Source organism: Xiphophorus maculatus, chromosome 3 (genome assembly GCF_002775205.1).
Source record: "Xiphophorus maculatus strain JP 163 A chromosome 3, X_maculatus-5.0-male, whole genome shotgun sequence".
In the NCBI taxonomy this organism is placed as follows: Eukaryota; Metazoa; Chordata; class Actinopteri; order Cyprinodontiformes; family Poeciliidae; genus Xiphophorus; species Xiphophorus maculatus.
This window is the reverse complement of record NC_036445.1, coordinates 17,615,849-17,633,819: the sequence shown is the minus strand read 5'-3', so window position 1 is coordinate 17,633,819 and position 17,971 is coordinate 17,615,849. Positions and strand designations below refer to the sequence as shown.

The window sequence follows — 17,971 nt, the reverse complement described above, 5'->3', positions numbered from 1 at the left end:
CTTCAACAAGTTGATCAGGCTTGGTAAATCTTATTGGGTTGAATTTATTGGATTGGTTCATACTCTACTCAGAAGTCGCCCATTCGTATGCTATCATGTGCTGAGCACAAGGACAAAATAGGAATTTAGGAAAGTGTGTGTTCATGGTACATTACATGGTGGATGACAAAATCTTCTGCATCATAAACCTCACATTAGGAAATGGTTTAACAAGCTCTAAAACATCATCTGTGGGGAAAAAGCAGACTAATGTCATAATGAAGGCCTTCTACAAAAGTCTCACTGTAAAATGTGTGCATAAGGTCATATTTCCAATGGTTCATGTCACTACATATAATTAATAATTACAGAAACCAGAGACTGGTTACGAATTTTAGTTGTGCAATACAGGAAAGTGTGACTTGTCATTAGTTAAAAGTTAAAAGGCAATGATTTAACTTCTTTACCTTGAAAGCTGGGCTTTAAAAAGACTGAGAAGCTTTGGTTCAACACACCAAACACACTCTTGAGGAGGTGAGTGTTTACCTGTTTTATGGAGGCTAACTTTTTTTTTTGTTGGACTCAATGTACATTTGCTACATTTGTATCATTTGCTAGTTTTCAAAATGTTTTACTATTATCACTGAGAGCATTTCTCTTTGTTTTCCTAAAAACAGATCCATCTGTCTGACATTCAGCCCATAATGGAGACTGCCATTGGTGTGCTGCTGTCCCAGTTCAAGGCGTATGCTGGTAGAGATGGTTCCTCTGACATGCTGAGCAGGGACGAGTTTCAAAAACTGGTCAAGTCAGAGCTTTCAAGCTTTGTGAAGGTAGGAGAGGAGCAGCTGAGATGTAAGGAATTTTTGTGTGACTGCTTTGTAAAGTCTGATTTGATCTGCTTAACTTCAAATTTTTCCCTAAAAGGGATCAATGGATCAAGTCAAGTCAGATGGCTCATTTCTTCTTGAAGCTGGAATATAATGATATATTGATCTGGTATTAATACAAATTCAATTTTCAAATGATTATTTTATTTATTAGGAAATTTTTTTATTTAAGCCAACTGAAAAAATGGTCGTTCTACCTTTGGCCATCAAATATTTCTATGAATGACTTTTTGTCCATCTCTCTTTGTAGATTTATTTTAATTCAAACACATTGTAAGGTTTTCCTGCATGAAGGGCATGTTTATGCTGCCTCTGCCTCTCAGTCAGATGTACGCTCAGTTTGACTAGACGACTCCAAAACATACATTTTGTGTTTTCTTAGCCGTTCAGAGGTTAACTTGTTGTTTGCAAACTGATGTCTGGATATTCTGCTTTAGGTTTTTTTTTTTTACTTGAGAGCAGAATGTATTGTTCTGTGAATTGCAACAACTAGTTTCAGGCCAGACATAGTGGAAAACACAGCCTCCACAAAGTTTCCCTTTTGTCTGTGTCAGACCACAGAATATTTTCCCAAAAGTATTGAGGATCCTCAAGATAGTTTTCAGCAATTGTGAGATAGGCCTTTGATAAGCCAGGGGGGGGGTTATTGGTGGCTTTTACCTTGGAGCTTTTCCATGAATTGTTGAGTCTCTTTCTTATTACTGTTGATGAACACTGGCCTTAAATAAAGAATATGATGTCTTAGTGCTTTAGATGCTGTTTGGGTTATTTAATGATGTTTGAAATGAGTTGTGGTAACTTTTGCCAGCTAATCCTGAGAAGGTTCACTATTGTTTCACATTTTCTCCTTTTGTTGGAAATGGATCTCAGTGTGATTTGTTTTTGAGATCTTTGTGCCTACTTCATTTTTTTCAACAGTAAACATGTGATTTGTTGACTCTACAGACTGGATAATAAGCACGGCTGTGTTTGACAGAACGAAAGGTTTTTGGATTTGAAGAAGGGAGCGATTACTTTTCAAAAAGGCAAAGTTGATTTGGGTAGGCAAAAATGTTTTGAAACAAGTAGGCATGATTAAAAGCAAAGGCAGAATGTATCCGTGAAGGTCCAAATAGTTTTATCACCATAGTCCAAAACAACAACCTCAAAAAATTAAGGTGGAAAGCTTTTCCAGGCTGCATTGCTTCTTGATACTTTTAGAGATTTTTCTTCCCTTCTTATTCATGCTTAGTCAAAAAAAAAATATTGGTGAAAAATGTGCGTGTTCTCTTTCAACTAGTCAATTCTTTGTGTTTTTGTTTTTGAGCTGACTAGATATTCAGATGTCAACTCATGTACAAATAAAGTATTGACACAATGTGTGTTATGTTTTGAGTTGTCTGGCTTTTCATTGAAGGCAGTGAGCTTTTAATAAAGTTGATCATAAGACTTCTTCTTCCCCTGCAGCTGCATCTTGTCTGTGTGTTTTGAACTCTACACTTACCGTAATAATATTTGAGAAATTACATTGTATATTGGCTTCATTCTTCAAAACATGCATCCATGTCCATGTATTTTGAACGTCTACTTTGCAGTTTAATAAAATAAAACACATGAGAGGAAGATTGTATGTATAACAGTTATTTCATGGTGGGGAAGTTAAGTCTTAATGGGCATCATCTGACTGCTGTGCACGTCATCAATTATGTGAATCCTAGCCATGACATTTCATGCAATGCTGCACAATTTCCATGAAAGGAAAAAATTATTCTCATCTATAAAAACAAGCAAAACAATGAATTTCATACAGAAAGAACTGGCTCCGCTCATTGCAGCCACTCGTGCTGTAAGACTTTCTGTTCCTTTCGCTTTGCATTCCTAACAAGAATGCCCACTGACAGAAAGTAGCTCTTCGTGAGGCCTAACAGAGGATACAGGGCTGCCTTTTCCAAGTGTGGAAAATTCCATGGGTTTCCTCTCCGTGCAAGGCTGAGATCATCCAGAGCAGCCACACGGTGGTGACAGAGCCAGGGAATCCTGTGCCAAACCAACTCTGCTGATGCAGCATGTTTAAAGGCTTTTCTCATCCTGATTGCTTGTGCCAGTGGCATCGCCTTACCTCTGACACTTTTCTACTTGTGAGATTTTTTTTACAAGGTCATCTGTTGGCTGTCAAGGTTGTGTTTTGTAGTGACTCACACATGTGTTTTCCTGTTTTTTTCTGAAGAATGCTGGCGACCCTGCTGCCATTGACCAGCTCCTGAGTTCATTGGACCAGAACAATGATGGAGTGTTAAGCTTCCTGGAGTTCTGGCAGCCGATTGGGCATCTTGTGAGCAAGCATGGGGGGTTCAGCCAATAGAGTGTCTTCAAATACTTTTTTTTTTTAAGTTTAATGTGTGCTACTGAACTTTCTGTGTGCCATGGAAGAAAAGGGAAACCCTCCAAAATGGAAATCACCTCAGCCAGTTTCCTCAGCTTAAGAGGCCAGTGAGTTTACTGACTGCACTAACAAAAGAAACTGTTTAAATTTACTCAGTAAAATTGATTTTTAACATTTTGCAAAAACATTTTAAGGGTACATTTCTAGTGATGTCTTGATGTTGAACATATGTAAAACTGCCAGCTAAAACTGAAATTTTTAAAAAGCTTAAAAGTTAATACAATTTTAAAGATTAAGAAAATTGTGTTTGTGTGGTTTGTCCTCCCACATTAAAAGAAACAAACAAAAAAAAATGTAGTGGTCAAGGAATATGTCACTCAAATTGTGTCATCAAACTAAAACTGAATGCAAACTTTTAAAGACTCAAAGTTAAACTCACTTGCTAGTATGTTTGACTTTTAATTTTAAAGCTAGATAACTACAAACTGAAAATTCTTGCTTCAGTACAAAAACCTTGTTGGCCACAATTTGCACTTCTTAACTATTACGAAGTTGATAAATTAAACATCCCATGTGAACATATGAGTCTTTCTTCTCTGCAGGAGATTTGACAAGAGAGAATATGTTTGAGTGAAGCAACATCTTCTGTTAAATTTAAATCAAAATGTTTGGGTGGGATTTGTTGCAAAAACAAACAGGCTACATGTTAGCCAGCATTAGATTCACAAATGTATCTGTTTTGAAAAAAAAAAAAAAACATAGTTTTATTGGTTGATGTTTATTATTGCCCTCCAATATACTGTGCAAAATCTAAATGAATCAGAAGGCGTAACACGTTTCGATACCACTTTTTAATATGGGGATTGAAATGATTTTGAGATCTTATTTGAGTTATATGATTTAGTTTGATGTTTTCTTTGTAGAAGTCTGGACTGTATTGACCAAATATGGTTCAAACTCTTAAATGTAGACGTATTTAAACTTAACTGGATTATTGACTCTCTCAGATACAATTTATTTCAATTTGAACCTTTCTGTGTTTCATTTGTGAAAACACTAACAGCCTACAGATGGAGAGCCAAGTGAGAAACATGAAACTGCCAAGTCTTCACTCTCTGTCTGTGTACTAGTAGACAGAAGGGAGGGCATGGGCCGCTGCTGAGACAGTTTCAGTTGTACCAGAATCAGCCTTTACCATTTACCAACACACACACACGCACACACACACGCACACACGCACGCACTCACTCCCAGCTACATGTGCTCACAAGCCAGTCATTAAAGTAACTGGGTGGGAAAGCATTGTCTGAAAAAGCTCTGTGTGTGAGCGCTCTTGGCTCGGTCGATTCCTGGAAAACATCACCTCCCTCTCTGCCTCTCCGGGGCCGAGAGGTGCGGTGGTGACGGAATGAGACGAGGTCTTCATGTTTGAAACTCGAAAAAACAATTCAAATAAATAAATAATAATAATAAAACCCGCTTGTTTATGTAAGTCGGTGTGGCTCGAACATCTGTGCGCGAACCTCAAACATGAGCGCGCACTTGGTTTTACATTTAAATAGATATGCAATGATAAAAAATTACATAGGTTGCTTTGGATTTATAAGGCAGAGAATATTCCGTGAATTATACTAGTTTTCTTCTTTCTTTTTTTTTACGAAAGTGTTGCTTGAAACAGGAGTTCAAGCTTCGCCTCTTTCCACATTCCTCCTCTCTCAGGCACACGCCCTGTGACAACGAGAAAAAAAAAAAAGTTGGCTGGAGTGGAGGTTAAATCACGGAAAAGATATGCGCTGTTGGTTAATCTGGTGAGGAGGATCTGAAAGAAGGAAAGAGAGCCGTTCCTGAGAGTTTCTGTTCACTTCTTGTTTCCTGCGCTTTAGGTGAGTCCTGCTTTCTTTTGGGGTTTTCATGCCGCGCAAAACCTTATCTAATTAAAGCAACTTTTCCGGGAGATTCCAGGCTGCTTTTTTCTCCCCTCTTTCTTAAAAACTGTAGACCATCTTCTTTGGGAGTGTCTGTTGTGGTGACCGCTAGGGTTGTTTTCCCCTCGTTAGTAATTCAACTCCAATCCCTTTACACTTCCACAGAAACCGGACTCTCCACTCACCCTTTTTTTATTTATTCATTTGCTGCCTGCGTGTGTCACTTCTTCCTCCAATCGCTTGACAAATTGTCAAGATTAGTTCGAGGCTAAATTTAAACGAGAGACACCCTCCACCGTCACCGTTAAGCGCGGCAGCTTTATCAGAACCGTGTTTTTTGGTTTGTTTGGGGTTTTTTTTGGCACACGTGCGCCCAGTTCCTGAAAACGCTCATATTGTCTTCAGTCTAGATCCGCGTAGTCTCTTATCAGCCTGAATTATTTAGCTTTTGATAAGATCCCGGTACTGAAACTCGTATAGGCCGGGTCTGGTGTAGTTAATGACGCGGAGGAGGCCAGTGACCTGACTGCTGACAGGGAGGAGGTGGGGCGGTCACACCTTAATGAAACAGACCTGAACTGGGTGGAGCGGATCAGTCACTGGGATTGACTGTGGTCAGTCACTGGGATTGACAGTGGTCAGTCACTGGGATTGACTGATCCCAGTGACTGATCCCAGTGACTGACCACCACCCCCCCAAGAAAAGTTGCGAAGGTTCGGTGGAGGTTTAAGATTTTCAGAGATATCTGAAAAAAAGTTACATTTTTCATTCAGCTTAACTTAGCCCATTAAGTGTGGCTGCTAATAGACGCACAAGATGGACCTACATGAGTCACTGAACCAGTTTGAACATGGCACCTCTTATGTACATAGTAAGTCATCACCTGCTGCACTTTTTATGAGTGTCTAATGTGACACTGTAATACATCAATCAAGAAACAATAAATCAGCTCAGACTGCTTACATAAATATAGCAATCTGAGCTTTTCAGAATAACAGGTTACTTCTGAAAATTTTATTGCCTTGCACGCGATCTGCGTGCAAATGTAAGAAATCATCTACTCATTATAATATAATAGAGCTTTGGAAACACAAGTTGGCACAATTGATGTGAATTGGAGTTGCACAGTATATCAAATCACAGTGTTTATTGCCACATCAAGTTGTGCCTTGTATATTTGGCCAACATGCTCACAACCAATAGACGTTGTCATTAAAGAGGAGAAAGAAAGGAAACAGGAAAATTTGGAGTTAATTCAAAATTCAGCAATATATTTTTGTAAAATTGCAAACCTTTAATGTGACTTATAAATAGGTAGTCAATAGTCAATACTGTGAATTGTTTGATACAAACATGTCCCTATGTGAAAATATAATTTCCCGCCACACCTAATTACTTCATTTTACCTTGGCAACAGCATCTGTTGTTAACTGTTAAGCATAACTAGCAACGATTCTGCCACATCACTGTGAAGGAGTTTTGGCCACCTACTTATTGCAGATTTGTACCAATTCGGCCATTTTGGAGGATTTTCTAGTTTCCTTAAGGTTCTACATCTGCCTTTAAATTACGTCTGAACTTTGGTTACTCCTAAATGTTTATTTTGTTTTGTTAGAGCCATTCAGAAGTGAACTTGCTGGTGTGCTTCAGATCATTGCCCTTTTACATTGAACACAAACTCGGTGCCAAAAATGCTCCTTCAGGATTGTTTGGTAGGGAGCAAAAGTCTTTGATCCATCAGTTACAGCAAGTACCAAAGGCTATATTAATGCAGATATTAAGATATTAAAATTAGTTTGGTTTTGAGAATGTATATTTTTGTCTGTTCTTCAACTCTATGTCTCTGAAATAAATTGAGTGTAGGAAAACATGTATATTTGCAGTCTGAAGTCACAGAAGGACCAGCGTAGACTGTGAATCTCGGAACTAACGTGCTGGAAATGTCCACTAAGCCGACACAAAAGAGTCAAACTCCCCCTAAACAGAATCACTGGTACAAATAAAACAAAGAGTGTAGCTTCACACCAGCATTTATTCCACATGAGTCATTCTGATCCTCACACACTCTGAATCGGAGCGAATATGTGCCGAGGGGAATCTTCAGAATTTCCCCTTATGCATTTAGAACAAACACTGACCACTGCAGGTCACTTTTTTCTCCCAACATTTCCTCTCTTTCTTTTTTTTTTTCCTGTCATCCTGCTGCCTCGACTCAAAACGTCTTGCTGTTAAATTTTCCCCATGGTGCTGAAAAGCAACGCTGACGGATGGCGGTGTGCTGGACGGTTTTATTTGCTCTGACGCTGATGCGCACACTCCAGTGTGCAGTCATCTTTGCTGTTTGGGTTGTGAAGGATGTAAAGAAGGTGTCGGGACATTCATAGCAGCTTATTAAATAATAATGAGCAGCATGCTGATGATAGATGTTTACTTGCTGGTTGGTTAGCTGTGTGCTCGTTGTATGTCGAGGTGAAACTAAACCCAGGGTTTGGTGCTGCCTCTCATTCACCTGCTAATTAGGTTAATGCAGCAGAAGTCCAAGCTGACCTTCTAATTATGTGCGTGTGTGTGTGTGTGTTATTGTCTATTTGTGTATGTGTATCAATGTAGGTCTAGTGTAAGTATTAAGGTGTGGCATCTGTGTCAGATAGAGGATCTAGCAGCTTCTACAGTTACTCCCAACGCCGTCGCCCCAGGAATCCGTCACCATCACTCAAGCCGCGGCCTCTGGGTAGTTTCCGATACACACTGGAAATCCTGCAGAGCAGCCTCACTCCACTCTGCTGATACTGATCAACTCGACTCAAGTGTCTCCAGCATTTTTCCAGGCTTGTGTTGTTCAAGAATTAGCTTGAGGTTTATTTTACAAGGACTAAAACTATAGTAATGTTCATAGTTCACCATGAAAAGCATGAACTTAGTTAACTGCCCTGAAGTGAAATGGCTTGCATTTAAAACAAAACAAAACAAAACAAAAACAACCTGGGAAGCCTGTCACAGATTAAGACAGGTGGAGGTTAACGTTTCAGTAATGACACTAAACACACAGACGAAGACAAACATATTGCTACTCTTATGAAACAGGTTGTATTTACTAAAAAAAAAAAGAAAACAAAACTTATCTCTCACTTTGACATTTAGTTTGACTTTGTTGGGTTAAAAGCAAAAGCCATTAAGTGAAATTTTAACCAGAAATATTGTCATCATTCATGAATGCAATAATTAAAACACATTTGAAACTGAGCAGTTGGCATAAAGTTCTTCTTAAGGTGCTTTCATAAGGCAGGAAGTCTTCCTAATCAACTATCCTATATAAAAACGTACACTTTCAGTGCCATGCTAAACAACATGCAGTATTTCAACATTCTTTGTCTTTCCATTTTTGCAGTTTCTATTTGGGAAACGGCTTTTAAGCAACAGGAAATGAAGCTTTGTGTGTAATGATGATTACTGTCAAACAAGCCGTTCTAACAAGCCGTTGCTAAGAAAAAGCCACAGATCGTATTTAGCATGATACGATGCTAAATACGACATCATCATCATGATGTTGTTTCAGTCAGATTCCATGCAAGACATCAGAGGTTTATGGCTTTGATTTGTTTGTTATTTTCTAAAGTCACTCAAGTCGACTTCGCCAACAGCAGTTAGTTTTAATTGATTGCAGCTGTGAGCAGCTCCTTTTTCTGTTGCTCAGTTTTTGTGAAGGAAACTCCCACATCCACATTAAACCTAACAGTCAAGCCTCTTTTTAACAGAAATACGCTAAAACGTCAACACATTTTCTAAAAGAAAACAAGATGAGTCACAACTTAAATAATCAAGTGGGACAAAAATATCATGTTTAGACTTTGGGGTTTTTTAAAAAAAATTGTGGAGGTTTACCAGAAAGTTGTGTGAGCTTCAGCAGTGATGTGTGTATTATTTTTGAAATAAAGGAGTTTTTATTGACACATGAGATTAAATTTGGCCTGCATGACAATGTTGGAAAAACAAAAACCCTGGATTTCTCTGCAAGACGTTTATCCTATACATTTTCAAGCTTTGATTGAAATACTTAATAGAAAAATGAATTTTTGGAGTCATAATGCAACATCCGGAAAGAGTTTATATGCATTTCCCTTCAAAAGACAATACCAATTTCCATGATGACGACATGAAGGGCTGCTCTGCAGATAAGAGCAAAAAAAAGTTATAATTCCATCTCATTAGCTTCACTGACGTTTCTTTTGGTTTATTTGCATCTTGTGGGTGAACCACATGATGTTTTGGGTCACCTTCATAAATTAACACCAGCAACGCGCCATCTGTAATACGAGACAGATCTGTGCCCCTGCTTGCTTCTGTAGAATATCGTTTTTACTTCACTGGTAAAGTTCGCAGAGGTTCAACGTACCTTTTTATTTGCTGTCAGCAGTCTTGCTGAAATATTCTCATTACTGCCTTCATTTGTGCAGAGTGTTGTGAAACAGGAGCTACTGTTTCCAGCTGCTATTAGTCACTGTGGTGAGGGTGGGGGGTTGCACAGGTGTTGGTAATAATTTGCTCTGCTCAGGTGTCCCAGAAAACCACAGCAGTGCACCAGCATGAGCAACACAAAGATCCTGATCTTGTAGGAGATGGATGAGATTTCATCATAGTTATCTTAATTGGAGACACCCATTCTTTTAGTGCAGTGGCATGCTGGAATCAACATTTCTGTGTTCAAAACGGTTAAAATTTGGGTCAAAATCTTATTTATTATAGCTCAGCAGCTTCATGGAAAGCTTGGTATCCAAGGATTGGTTTAGTTTCCTTCAAATAGAGCAATGGGTTTGTGTTCAGGTCGCTTGCTTGACCACTTGAGTGATGTTTCATGGATCGTAAATGACCAGGGTGAGTTACGTCTTGCTGCAGAGTATGTGGAGGTGTGCTGCAGCAGATGGGTATTAGGGAGGAGTAATCTGAACTTTCAGAGCCTGGAGTGTTTTATTTTTTTTTTTTAGGATCAGATTTCTCCTGCCAGAGATCATGGCTTTACCTTCACTGACTCCCACTTCACTCACTGTTTTCTTTGTGCTGACGTAATTTGTGTTTCCCATCTTTCTTATGTAAAGCAAAGCTTAGCTGTGACACAGTTGTGCAACCTTATTTTGTTTTGTATTCTTCTAACTGTTTCTGTTAGTTATAAGTGCTTAAGGATGTGCACGCATTATGAAAAAGTGTTGCGTAACTGTACAGAATAAAAAGTTCAATCAGCTGTTTGACATCGTGCCATTTTGCCAGCGTGTCTGTTTGTCATTTGATTCTATTTGAGTCTATATTGAGTTTTCTTTTTATTTCACTTCTCACCTGATGTTTTTTTAAATGAAAACCTACTGAAAACTTACTTTAATGAAGGTGAGAAATTAAACATTTTCAGCTCTAACAGGAAGAGCATAATCGGTACAACAAAAACTTTTTTGAACGTTATCACGTATTTGGTGATATCATCTGAAGTGTAAAGAAAATGCCTGGCTTTCGAATTCTCTTTTTACATAAAAATGCGAAAGGTGTCTGGCATGCTTTTTCATCAAGTCCCAATAAGTCAATTTTGGTCGGACCATTGTTCACTGCAATTACAGCTGCATATCTTTTCCGTCTACCAGTTTTGCACGTCTAGTTTCCCATTTCTATGTAAAGTAGGTCAGTCACATTCAAAGTAGGCCTTTACAAAATGATTATTAAGTTATCCAGTGGCAGATTCTCAACTGGATCTAGGTCGGGCCTTAATCTGGACCATTTGACATAAATATGCTGTGATCTAAGCAGAGGATGTGTAGCCCTGGTTCTTGTGGGCTTTTAAATTGCTGCATGTTTGCAGTTGAAAACTCCTGCTTTACAGTCTTGAAAAGATTGTCTTGAATTGCCCTGTATTTTACTCCATCTATCTCCCCATCAGTTCTGGCCAGCATCAATATCTTGAGCTAAAGAAAAGTATTCCCACAGCATGACACGTCCACCATCATGTCTAATGGTAAGAATGGTGTGTTTAGGGCGTCATGTAGTGTTTCTGCCACACATATTGTTTTGCATGTAAGCCAAAAAAATCAGCTTGGATGCCATCAGACCAGACCACCTTCTTTAGCAAATTGGTTCCTCCTCTACATGTCTGTCCAAGTACAAATCCTATTATAGGTACAAATCACTTATTTTCTTTTCGCCAATCCTCCCTCAAAAATACTTTAGTGGAGCTTGTAAGTAATCGTTGTCTGTTAAGAAATTGTCCCGCCTCAGCTATGGATCTCTGTAGCTCCCACAGAGCTACCATGGGTCGCTTGACTGCTTCTCATTGTTTTGTCTTTAAGTCTTGGTGGACCTGTTTTGCCCTTCTCCTCAGTTGCGTCTCTGATCTGCCTGCTGTGTTTTCTTGGTCTTCAAGATGATGTTTGTTCACTGAGGTTCTCTTAAAAAAATCTCTTAGGCCTTCAAAGAACAGCTGGATTTATGTGTATAAACTGTAGCTTTTTATTCATGCAGAGTACAACGGGTTGCAGTGGATTTTATTTGGAGGCAACACAGAAAGGGGTTTTTTACTTGCAAAAATGTTTAATAACTATGTGAAATTATCTTTCCACTTAACTATTCTGCACTTCTTGGTGTTGGTTTGTCTCATAAAATCCAGTAAAATACACGTTTATCATTAGAATGTGGCAATGTGCAAAAAAAGACACTGTAAAAATAGCCTCTTTTAATTAAATTCCCAAGAGCTCCACTTAAAGGCATAATGTTTGAGAGTCTGGGAGTCTAAGATATGACCGTATCTTCCTTTGTCACTTCTCCACACTCAGCTGTCCTCCTCTGCTCTTGTCTTTCCTAATTTTAGAGATATGGAGTCAGCCATTAAGACCATAGTGACAACGTTTCTTAGTTCTGCCAGAGGGAAAGAGAGCCTCGACAGTAAAACCTTCCAGAAAATGGTCAAGAACCAGCTCAGTGGCGTCATGGAGGTGAGAGCACGTACAATCGGTGGCTCTTATGCATCACAGCTGAACCCATTTAACCCAGATTGTTTCTTTGCGTCCCACATGGCAGGACACAAACAGTTCTTCTGCTATCAAGGAGATGCAGCAGGGCCTGGACAGCGACAGCGACGGAAAAGTCGACTTCAAGGAATATCTCTCTCTGATTGGCTACATTGCCAACAGTATGAGTCAGAGCAAGAGTGAACCAACAGCAAACTCATCATAGGAACAGAGGTCTTCACAAGATCGTCAAACAAAAGCGCATCCTCTTCTTTCTAAAGTCGAAACATTCCAGCCATTATGTATACTTTTTTCTTCATTAGAAGTCAACAGTCATTTTACTGAATTGCAATGTTTTTTTTTAAATTCATCTTCACAGTTTTATACATTAAAGTTCTCTCAGTTGGTCCTTTTGTATAACCGTGTAAAGAAAACATGAGTAAAAAATAAACACTTTATATCAAAACTGGAGTGGAATGTATTTTTTTTTTTTTTTACACTTTATCTTTTTCTACCATGAATTCGAGGTCAAAAATACAGCAACAAGTAAATTGCTTAATGAATGAATAAATATCTTAATAAAATAATCGACATGCTATGGATTATATAAGAAATAAAAAATGTGTTTGTTCCTTCATATGATAAACCATACCTATGTTTATATTATTTTCATCTCCCTGCCTTATAATGAACAGGCTGATATGCAGCTACTTAGAAAAAAAGAACAGAAAAGAAAAAAACTTATTTCTTGCCAAGACATCTATCTAGTCTCTGTACTCTTGTCTTCTGAGAGATTATTTAGATGGTTTATCCTTCACCACTCTGTATCTCATCTGACCAAAACTCACATTTCTGGGTCAAATCCCAGCATCAGCTAGAAAATCCACGTCATGGTGTGATGGTGGGATATGCGTCTTTTTTTCTGTATGTTTCCCAAACATACATTACCTTTTCTGGCTATTACGGAGAAATGTAAAGCCCAAGATGTCACTCTTTTCCACAGTCCTCTTATCCCTCACCATCCTGCTCACAGTAGGTGATGGGAACATAAACCTGTCTGTTGCTTAAAACGTTTCACTCTGCCTTTCTTGTACCCGTTCCCTGACTTATTTAGATCATCACATCTGTGCTTTAATGGAACATGTTTTCTTGTCTTTCCCATCTTCAGGACTGCTAAAGAGAAATGGTTCCTTCACTTTCAGTCATATTTGTTAACCAGAAAACAAGAATTGGTGATTTGCTAACACTAGAGCGTTTCACTCTCAAATTGGAGGTAGTATTTTTTTTTTCTGAATGTTTCAGAGTGACGTTATGCTGCACTAAAAGATTAACTTATTTTAGGGCCTTTCACACATTAGTACCAGGGATGCAGGAAAACACTGAGGATGCTGTATGCACTGTAGTTTCTCGCCACATTGTCCGATAGATAAAAATGCAGCGTTGCGTTCCTTCCCCTCTCCTTACCTGCCGCACTTGCTAAATATAGCTGTGAATTCCCTAACAAGCCGGACTCACCGGCCGTTAGATGCATGTACTGCTGCAACCAGATCCTGACACACAGTATGCTTCCCATTGTGCCCCATCCTGCCTCTTTGCAACACTATCCACATATATGGCGTGTAGGAGCGTGCGCTCACACCATGCCACCCCACTCACTGACACAATATACTTCGGCAAAGACGCATAAGCAAGATGACGCTCCTACCAAAACTGCACAATCAAAGATAAATTTCACGGCTTGTTTAAAACAAAAGCACCTCAGCATAAAGGGTTCGACCTTGCATGCATTGCATGCTGTCGGCTATCTTTAACACAAACACATGAAGTGAGGAGGATTCGCGATCTGAACCGTTTAAGAGTATGTTTCTGTTCGTGCTGAAATGTGCCATCAGTGGACTATTTGGAGAATGTTTCTGTTCCTGTTCAAAAGTGACTGTGGTTAAGCTTTTATTTTCATGCTGTTTGCTCAAACATAAAGCGCCTTGGAGGCGTTTGTTAAAGTATTCATGTGTGTTATGTCCTCTCTTTGTGTGAAGGTTTTGTATGGGGATTTCTCTGTATGGCTGCCAGGTGCAATGGCTCTGTTCACCAGTGCTGCACTAATCCAGCTGGATACTATATCAGGCATGATATTGTACTCCCCGCCCCCCTTTTCCTCTGCGAACACCTCGTCCACACACAGAGGTTATGAAGTTATTTATCTTGATCTTGGCTCACTGCTTAGCTTCGCACTCCCTTCATTGTTTTGGCATGAAATTCAAATGGGTTGCACAACACAACAGGATAAACCACTGTGTTTATTATAAATCATCAGAGAAAGGTTGACATGTCATCTGAAGACAAAAGCCAACTGTGTTCAGAAAATCTTCTTGGACTAACAGGTTATCATAAGCCAAGGTGTAAATATTGCAAATATATGCTTCAGACTTGCATATTGAAACCAAGTTGCCACCTGCAAACAATTAAATTCACTGCTTGGACTAATATCTGTTTAAACTCAAAATACAAATTCACTTATATAACAGGTGCATCATAGATTAAAATATGATGGATTAGTTTATTTACTTCAGTAACTAAACTCTAAAAGCAACACGTATGTTAAAGAGATAGTGTTATTTACATGTTGTCTATTAATTTTGGTGATTCTAACATACTGCTAATAAAAACCACACAAAAACAATGTCTAAGTCTAAAAAAATTTGAATATTACCTAAAACCAAACAAAAAGGAGATTTTTAACAGAAGCGTCAACCTGCCAAAACACTGTGTCCCAATGATGTGCAGTATCTGCTCCCCGGAACTCACGATTGCTTTGCATGACTTGCTGCATAAATGCGACGTGCCATTGAGGTGCTCAGCCTATGGCTCTGTTGTGATCTGCAGGAAGTCCAGGTTTTTTCAGCAGAGGGATGCATGAAACACTAGAAGGGTCCAGATGACTGAATTGACCGTGCACTTCAGAAAAAACTACTTTATGACCTCAAGCCCTCACTGATTGTGGAAACTTCACACTCTACCTTGATCAACTTTGATTATGTGTTTTGGTTTTTTTGGTTTTAATAAAAAGGATTTTGTACCACTTTGCAATACTCCAGTGCTTTTTCACATCTGTTGTCCCTGATTCAGGAATAGTGTAACAGAATGTGATCGCTTAAGTGCTGAAGCTCCAGCAGCTAAAGTCCACAATTTGTGAATCTCCCCAGAACTCTTGACCGGCTTTACGTCGCTATTCTGTGAAGAACTTAAACACGCATTTTCCTTCTACCTTCCATTAATATGGTTTCTAAAAACACTCTGTGAACAGCCAGGTTCTTTAGTAATGACCTCAGTGTGGAGGGTGGCTGGCTGAGGGCAACTGTGTTGTCAGGACTTTTCACCAAGGTAGTCTAAGAAATGTTGTTGTTTTTCCCCCAATTGGTCTTATTTAATATTTGAATCTTATGAAAAACTTCATTTTGGATTTTCATAATCTGTAGGGCATAATTACAAAATCATCTAAAAAACATTTGATCTAAGAAATCTATATAATACTTTACTTTTTTAATAGCTGAAATACGCACCCATTTAAATTATATTCTAATTTTCTGAAATGTATGTTTTCAGTATTTCACTGAAAATGTCATGTCCAAGTAGCTCAGGAACAAGCGGCAGGTGGATCTTTGAAGTATGCGTGTCAATGACAGGTGTCTGGTGCGTAAACAGAGAAGTCAGAGTGGAGAAGATGCAATGGGGCAACAGGTGGAAGGAGGGAGAGAGGTGGTTTGGGTGGAGTAAATGGGTTGTATTTAAGGCGCCGTCGTCCAGAGCCTCTCTATCAGCCGCTATCGCCTCCTCTGTCTGCACCTCGCCATCAAGCCAGAGCTTCATCTTCATTCAGGTAAGAACCAAAGAAGGTCCCTGGCATTAGAGATCTCCCTTCATATGACGAAAAGTTCATTTTTAGAAATGCATTTTATGGATATAGTGCACTGTTTTTTTTTCCGATGCAAAGCAAAAACAAGCCCAGAATTAGCTTTCACAGTTTTTCCATTTACTGAAAAGCCTGTAATCCTCATGTCATGGACAACAATGTCTCCGAAGCTGCTGAAAAATGCTTCTTTATTCATCTCTGACGCAGCAGACTCACGCTTCCCACAAAAAGAAAATGCATCGGTAAGCAAAAAACTGATGCAGTAGTCGGAATGAGTCTCTTACGGGTTAGAGGTGATGCGGGTCGGAGAAAGGCAAGACCTTACACTTGTATCTGCTGTTTTAAGCTAAAGTAAAAGGTGGATCAGGTTGCCTCTGAGTGCATCTCCTCCTCTTGTTGTTTGGCCAGAGTTTGATTTCACCCATATCAACTGGCTGCCGCAAACTCTTAGAGGTCCATACACTGCAGCACATTAAGTGAGGACAGTTTTTTTTTCTCAGGAAAACTGTCAGAGATGAAACAGGCCTAACTTCTAGGTATTGTTTCCAACTCGTATCAGGTTAGCTTATTCAGTGACAGAATACTCTTACTCCTTCATCAGTTTGGCTTTTTTTTTTAAATCTCTGAGTAAGATTGAGAAAGCAAAGACTGCGCGCTGCAGGCAGAAGCTTTAGCCGCTTTTGACTTTTTTTTCTACCTGAGAGAGCACCACTTAGACCATCTTTGCTACATCTCCAACCTGTTCCTCTTTGTTCCTTTCCAGAATGTCTTTGCCCAACTCAGAGAATGCCTCCACCCTGGAGAATGCCATGCAGCTGATGATCCAGACCTTCCACAAATACTCTGGAAATGAGGGGGATAAATACACGCTGAGCAGGGCCGAACTCAAAGAGCTGCTCACCACGGAGCTTGGCACCTACCTGGGGGTAAGAAAGCACATGAAGCCACACACACACACACACACATGCACGCATACATTCATACTGTATATTACAGCTGAAAAACAGTTGATGCATATTTGACTCCCTTTTTCTCACAAATCCAGAATGCCCAGGACAAAGAGGCTGTGGATAAGGTCATGAATGATCTCGATTCAAACAACGACGGAGAGGTCGATTTCACTGAGTTTGTCATCTTGGTTGGAGCTCTAACTGTAGCCTGCAACGACTTCTTCCTGGAGTTCAATGATAAGGCAGAGAAGAAGTGAGCGGCTCATAGAAATCCACTCTTGCAAACACAAAACCCCTACGCACCAGCGAGGAAATGGTAACAGACATCCTGTCATAAAGCTGAAGTGCAAAAACACACAAAAACACACTGACCTGAGCTGTAATAGTAACTTGTTTGTTTATTTTGTTCTTCTTGCCTCATTGTAACTGTAAAAGTGAATATTATTTCTCATTTCATTTCCTGCATTTCTTTGTCTTGAGTTACTTTTTGATACACCTTCAAGCTAAATGTTTCTTCCCCTGGAAAGAATAAACATTAATTTAAACCGTGCATTGTCGGCTCTGTCTTACAAAATAAAAAGGAGAGCAAATAGACACCAGGGGGCAGCATTACTCCCTGGTTTATCAAAAAAGCAATATAGGAGCAGAAGAGCTCAAACAGGTTTATACACAGATTTAAGACATATTCCTGTTATCATAAAAGAATGTGTATAGCTCCAGTTGCAGTAATCATCATCGATGCATTTTACCCTGTAATAGTATATTTCAACTTTTATTTTTATTTTAATCATTGTGTTTGAAATCATTTTAGCACTGAGATTTAGAAAATGTTAATACAGTACCAATAAAGTGTAAATTATTACTGTTATTATTATGGTGTTATCACTTGCAGTGGTTTGAGGGTTCATTAAAATAGTAGAAAGGCTCGTGTGTGTATTTATTGGTTTAAAGGGAGAGTGTACAATAATGAATAT

General features: G+C 39.1%; 3 protein-coding genes across 3 annotated transcripts; all 3 read left to right on the top strand.

Annotated features, from left to right (window-relative positions):
• The first annotated feature begins 489 nt into the window (after positions 1-489).
• LOC102228319 (protein S100-A11-like) lies at positions 490-3,466 on the top strand. The gene is made up of 3 exons (XM_005809124.2): positions 490-513; positions 657-812; positions 3,076-3,466. The coding sequence occupies exons 2-3, from the start codon at positions 684-686 to the stop codon at positions 3,208-3,210; spliced, it is 264 nt and encodes an 87-aa protein (XP_005809181.1). The 5' UTR covers positions 490-513; positions 657-683; the 3' UTR covers positions 3,211-3,466.
• A 1,493-nt stretch (positions 3,467-4,959) lies between these two features.
• LOC102228069 (protein S100-A16-like) lies at positions 4,960-12,608 on the top strand. The gene is made up of 3 exons (XM_005809123.3): positions 4,960-5,114; positions 11,999-12,122; positions 12,208-12,608. Exons 2-3 carry the CDS (start codon positions 12,003-12,005, stop codon positions 12,361-12,363), a joined length of 276 nt encoding a protein of 91 aa, XP_005809180.1. The 5' UTR covers positions 4,960-5,114; positions 11,999-12,002; the 3' UTR covers positions 12,364-12,608.
• A 96-nt stretch (positions 12,609-12,704) lies between these two features.
• LOC102227810 (protein S100-A1-like) lies at positions 12,705-17,923 on the top strand. Its single transcript, XM_005809122.3, has 3 exons — positions 12,705-16,014; positions 16,811-16,973; positions 17,093-17,923. Exons 2-3 carry the CDS (start codon positions 16,812-16,814, stop codon positions 17,252-17,254), a joined length of 324 nt encoding a protein of 107 aa, XP_005809179.2. The 5' UTR covers positions 12,705-16,014; position 16,811; the 3' UTR covers positions 17,255-17,923.
• Positions 17,924-17,971: the final 48 nt, after the last annotated feature.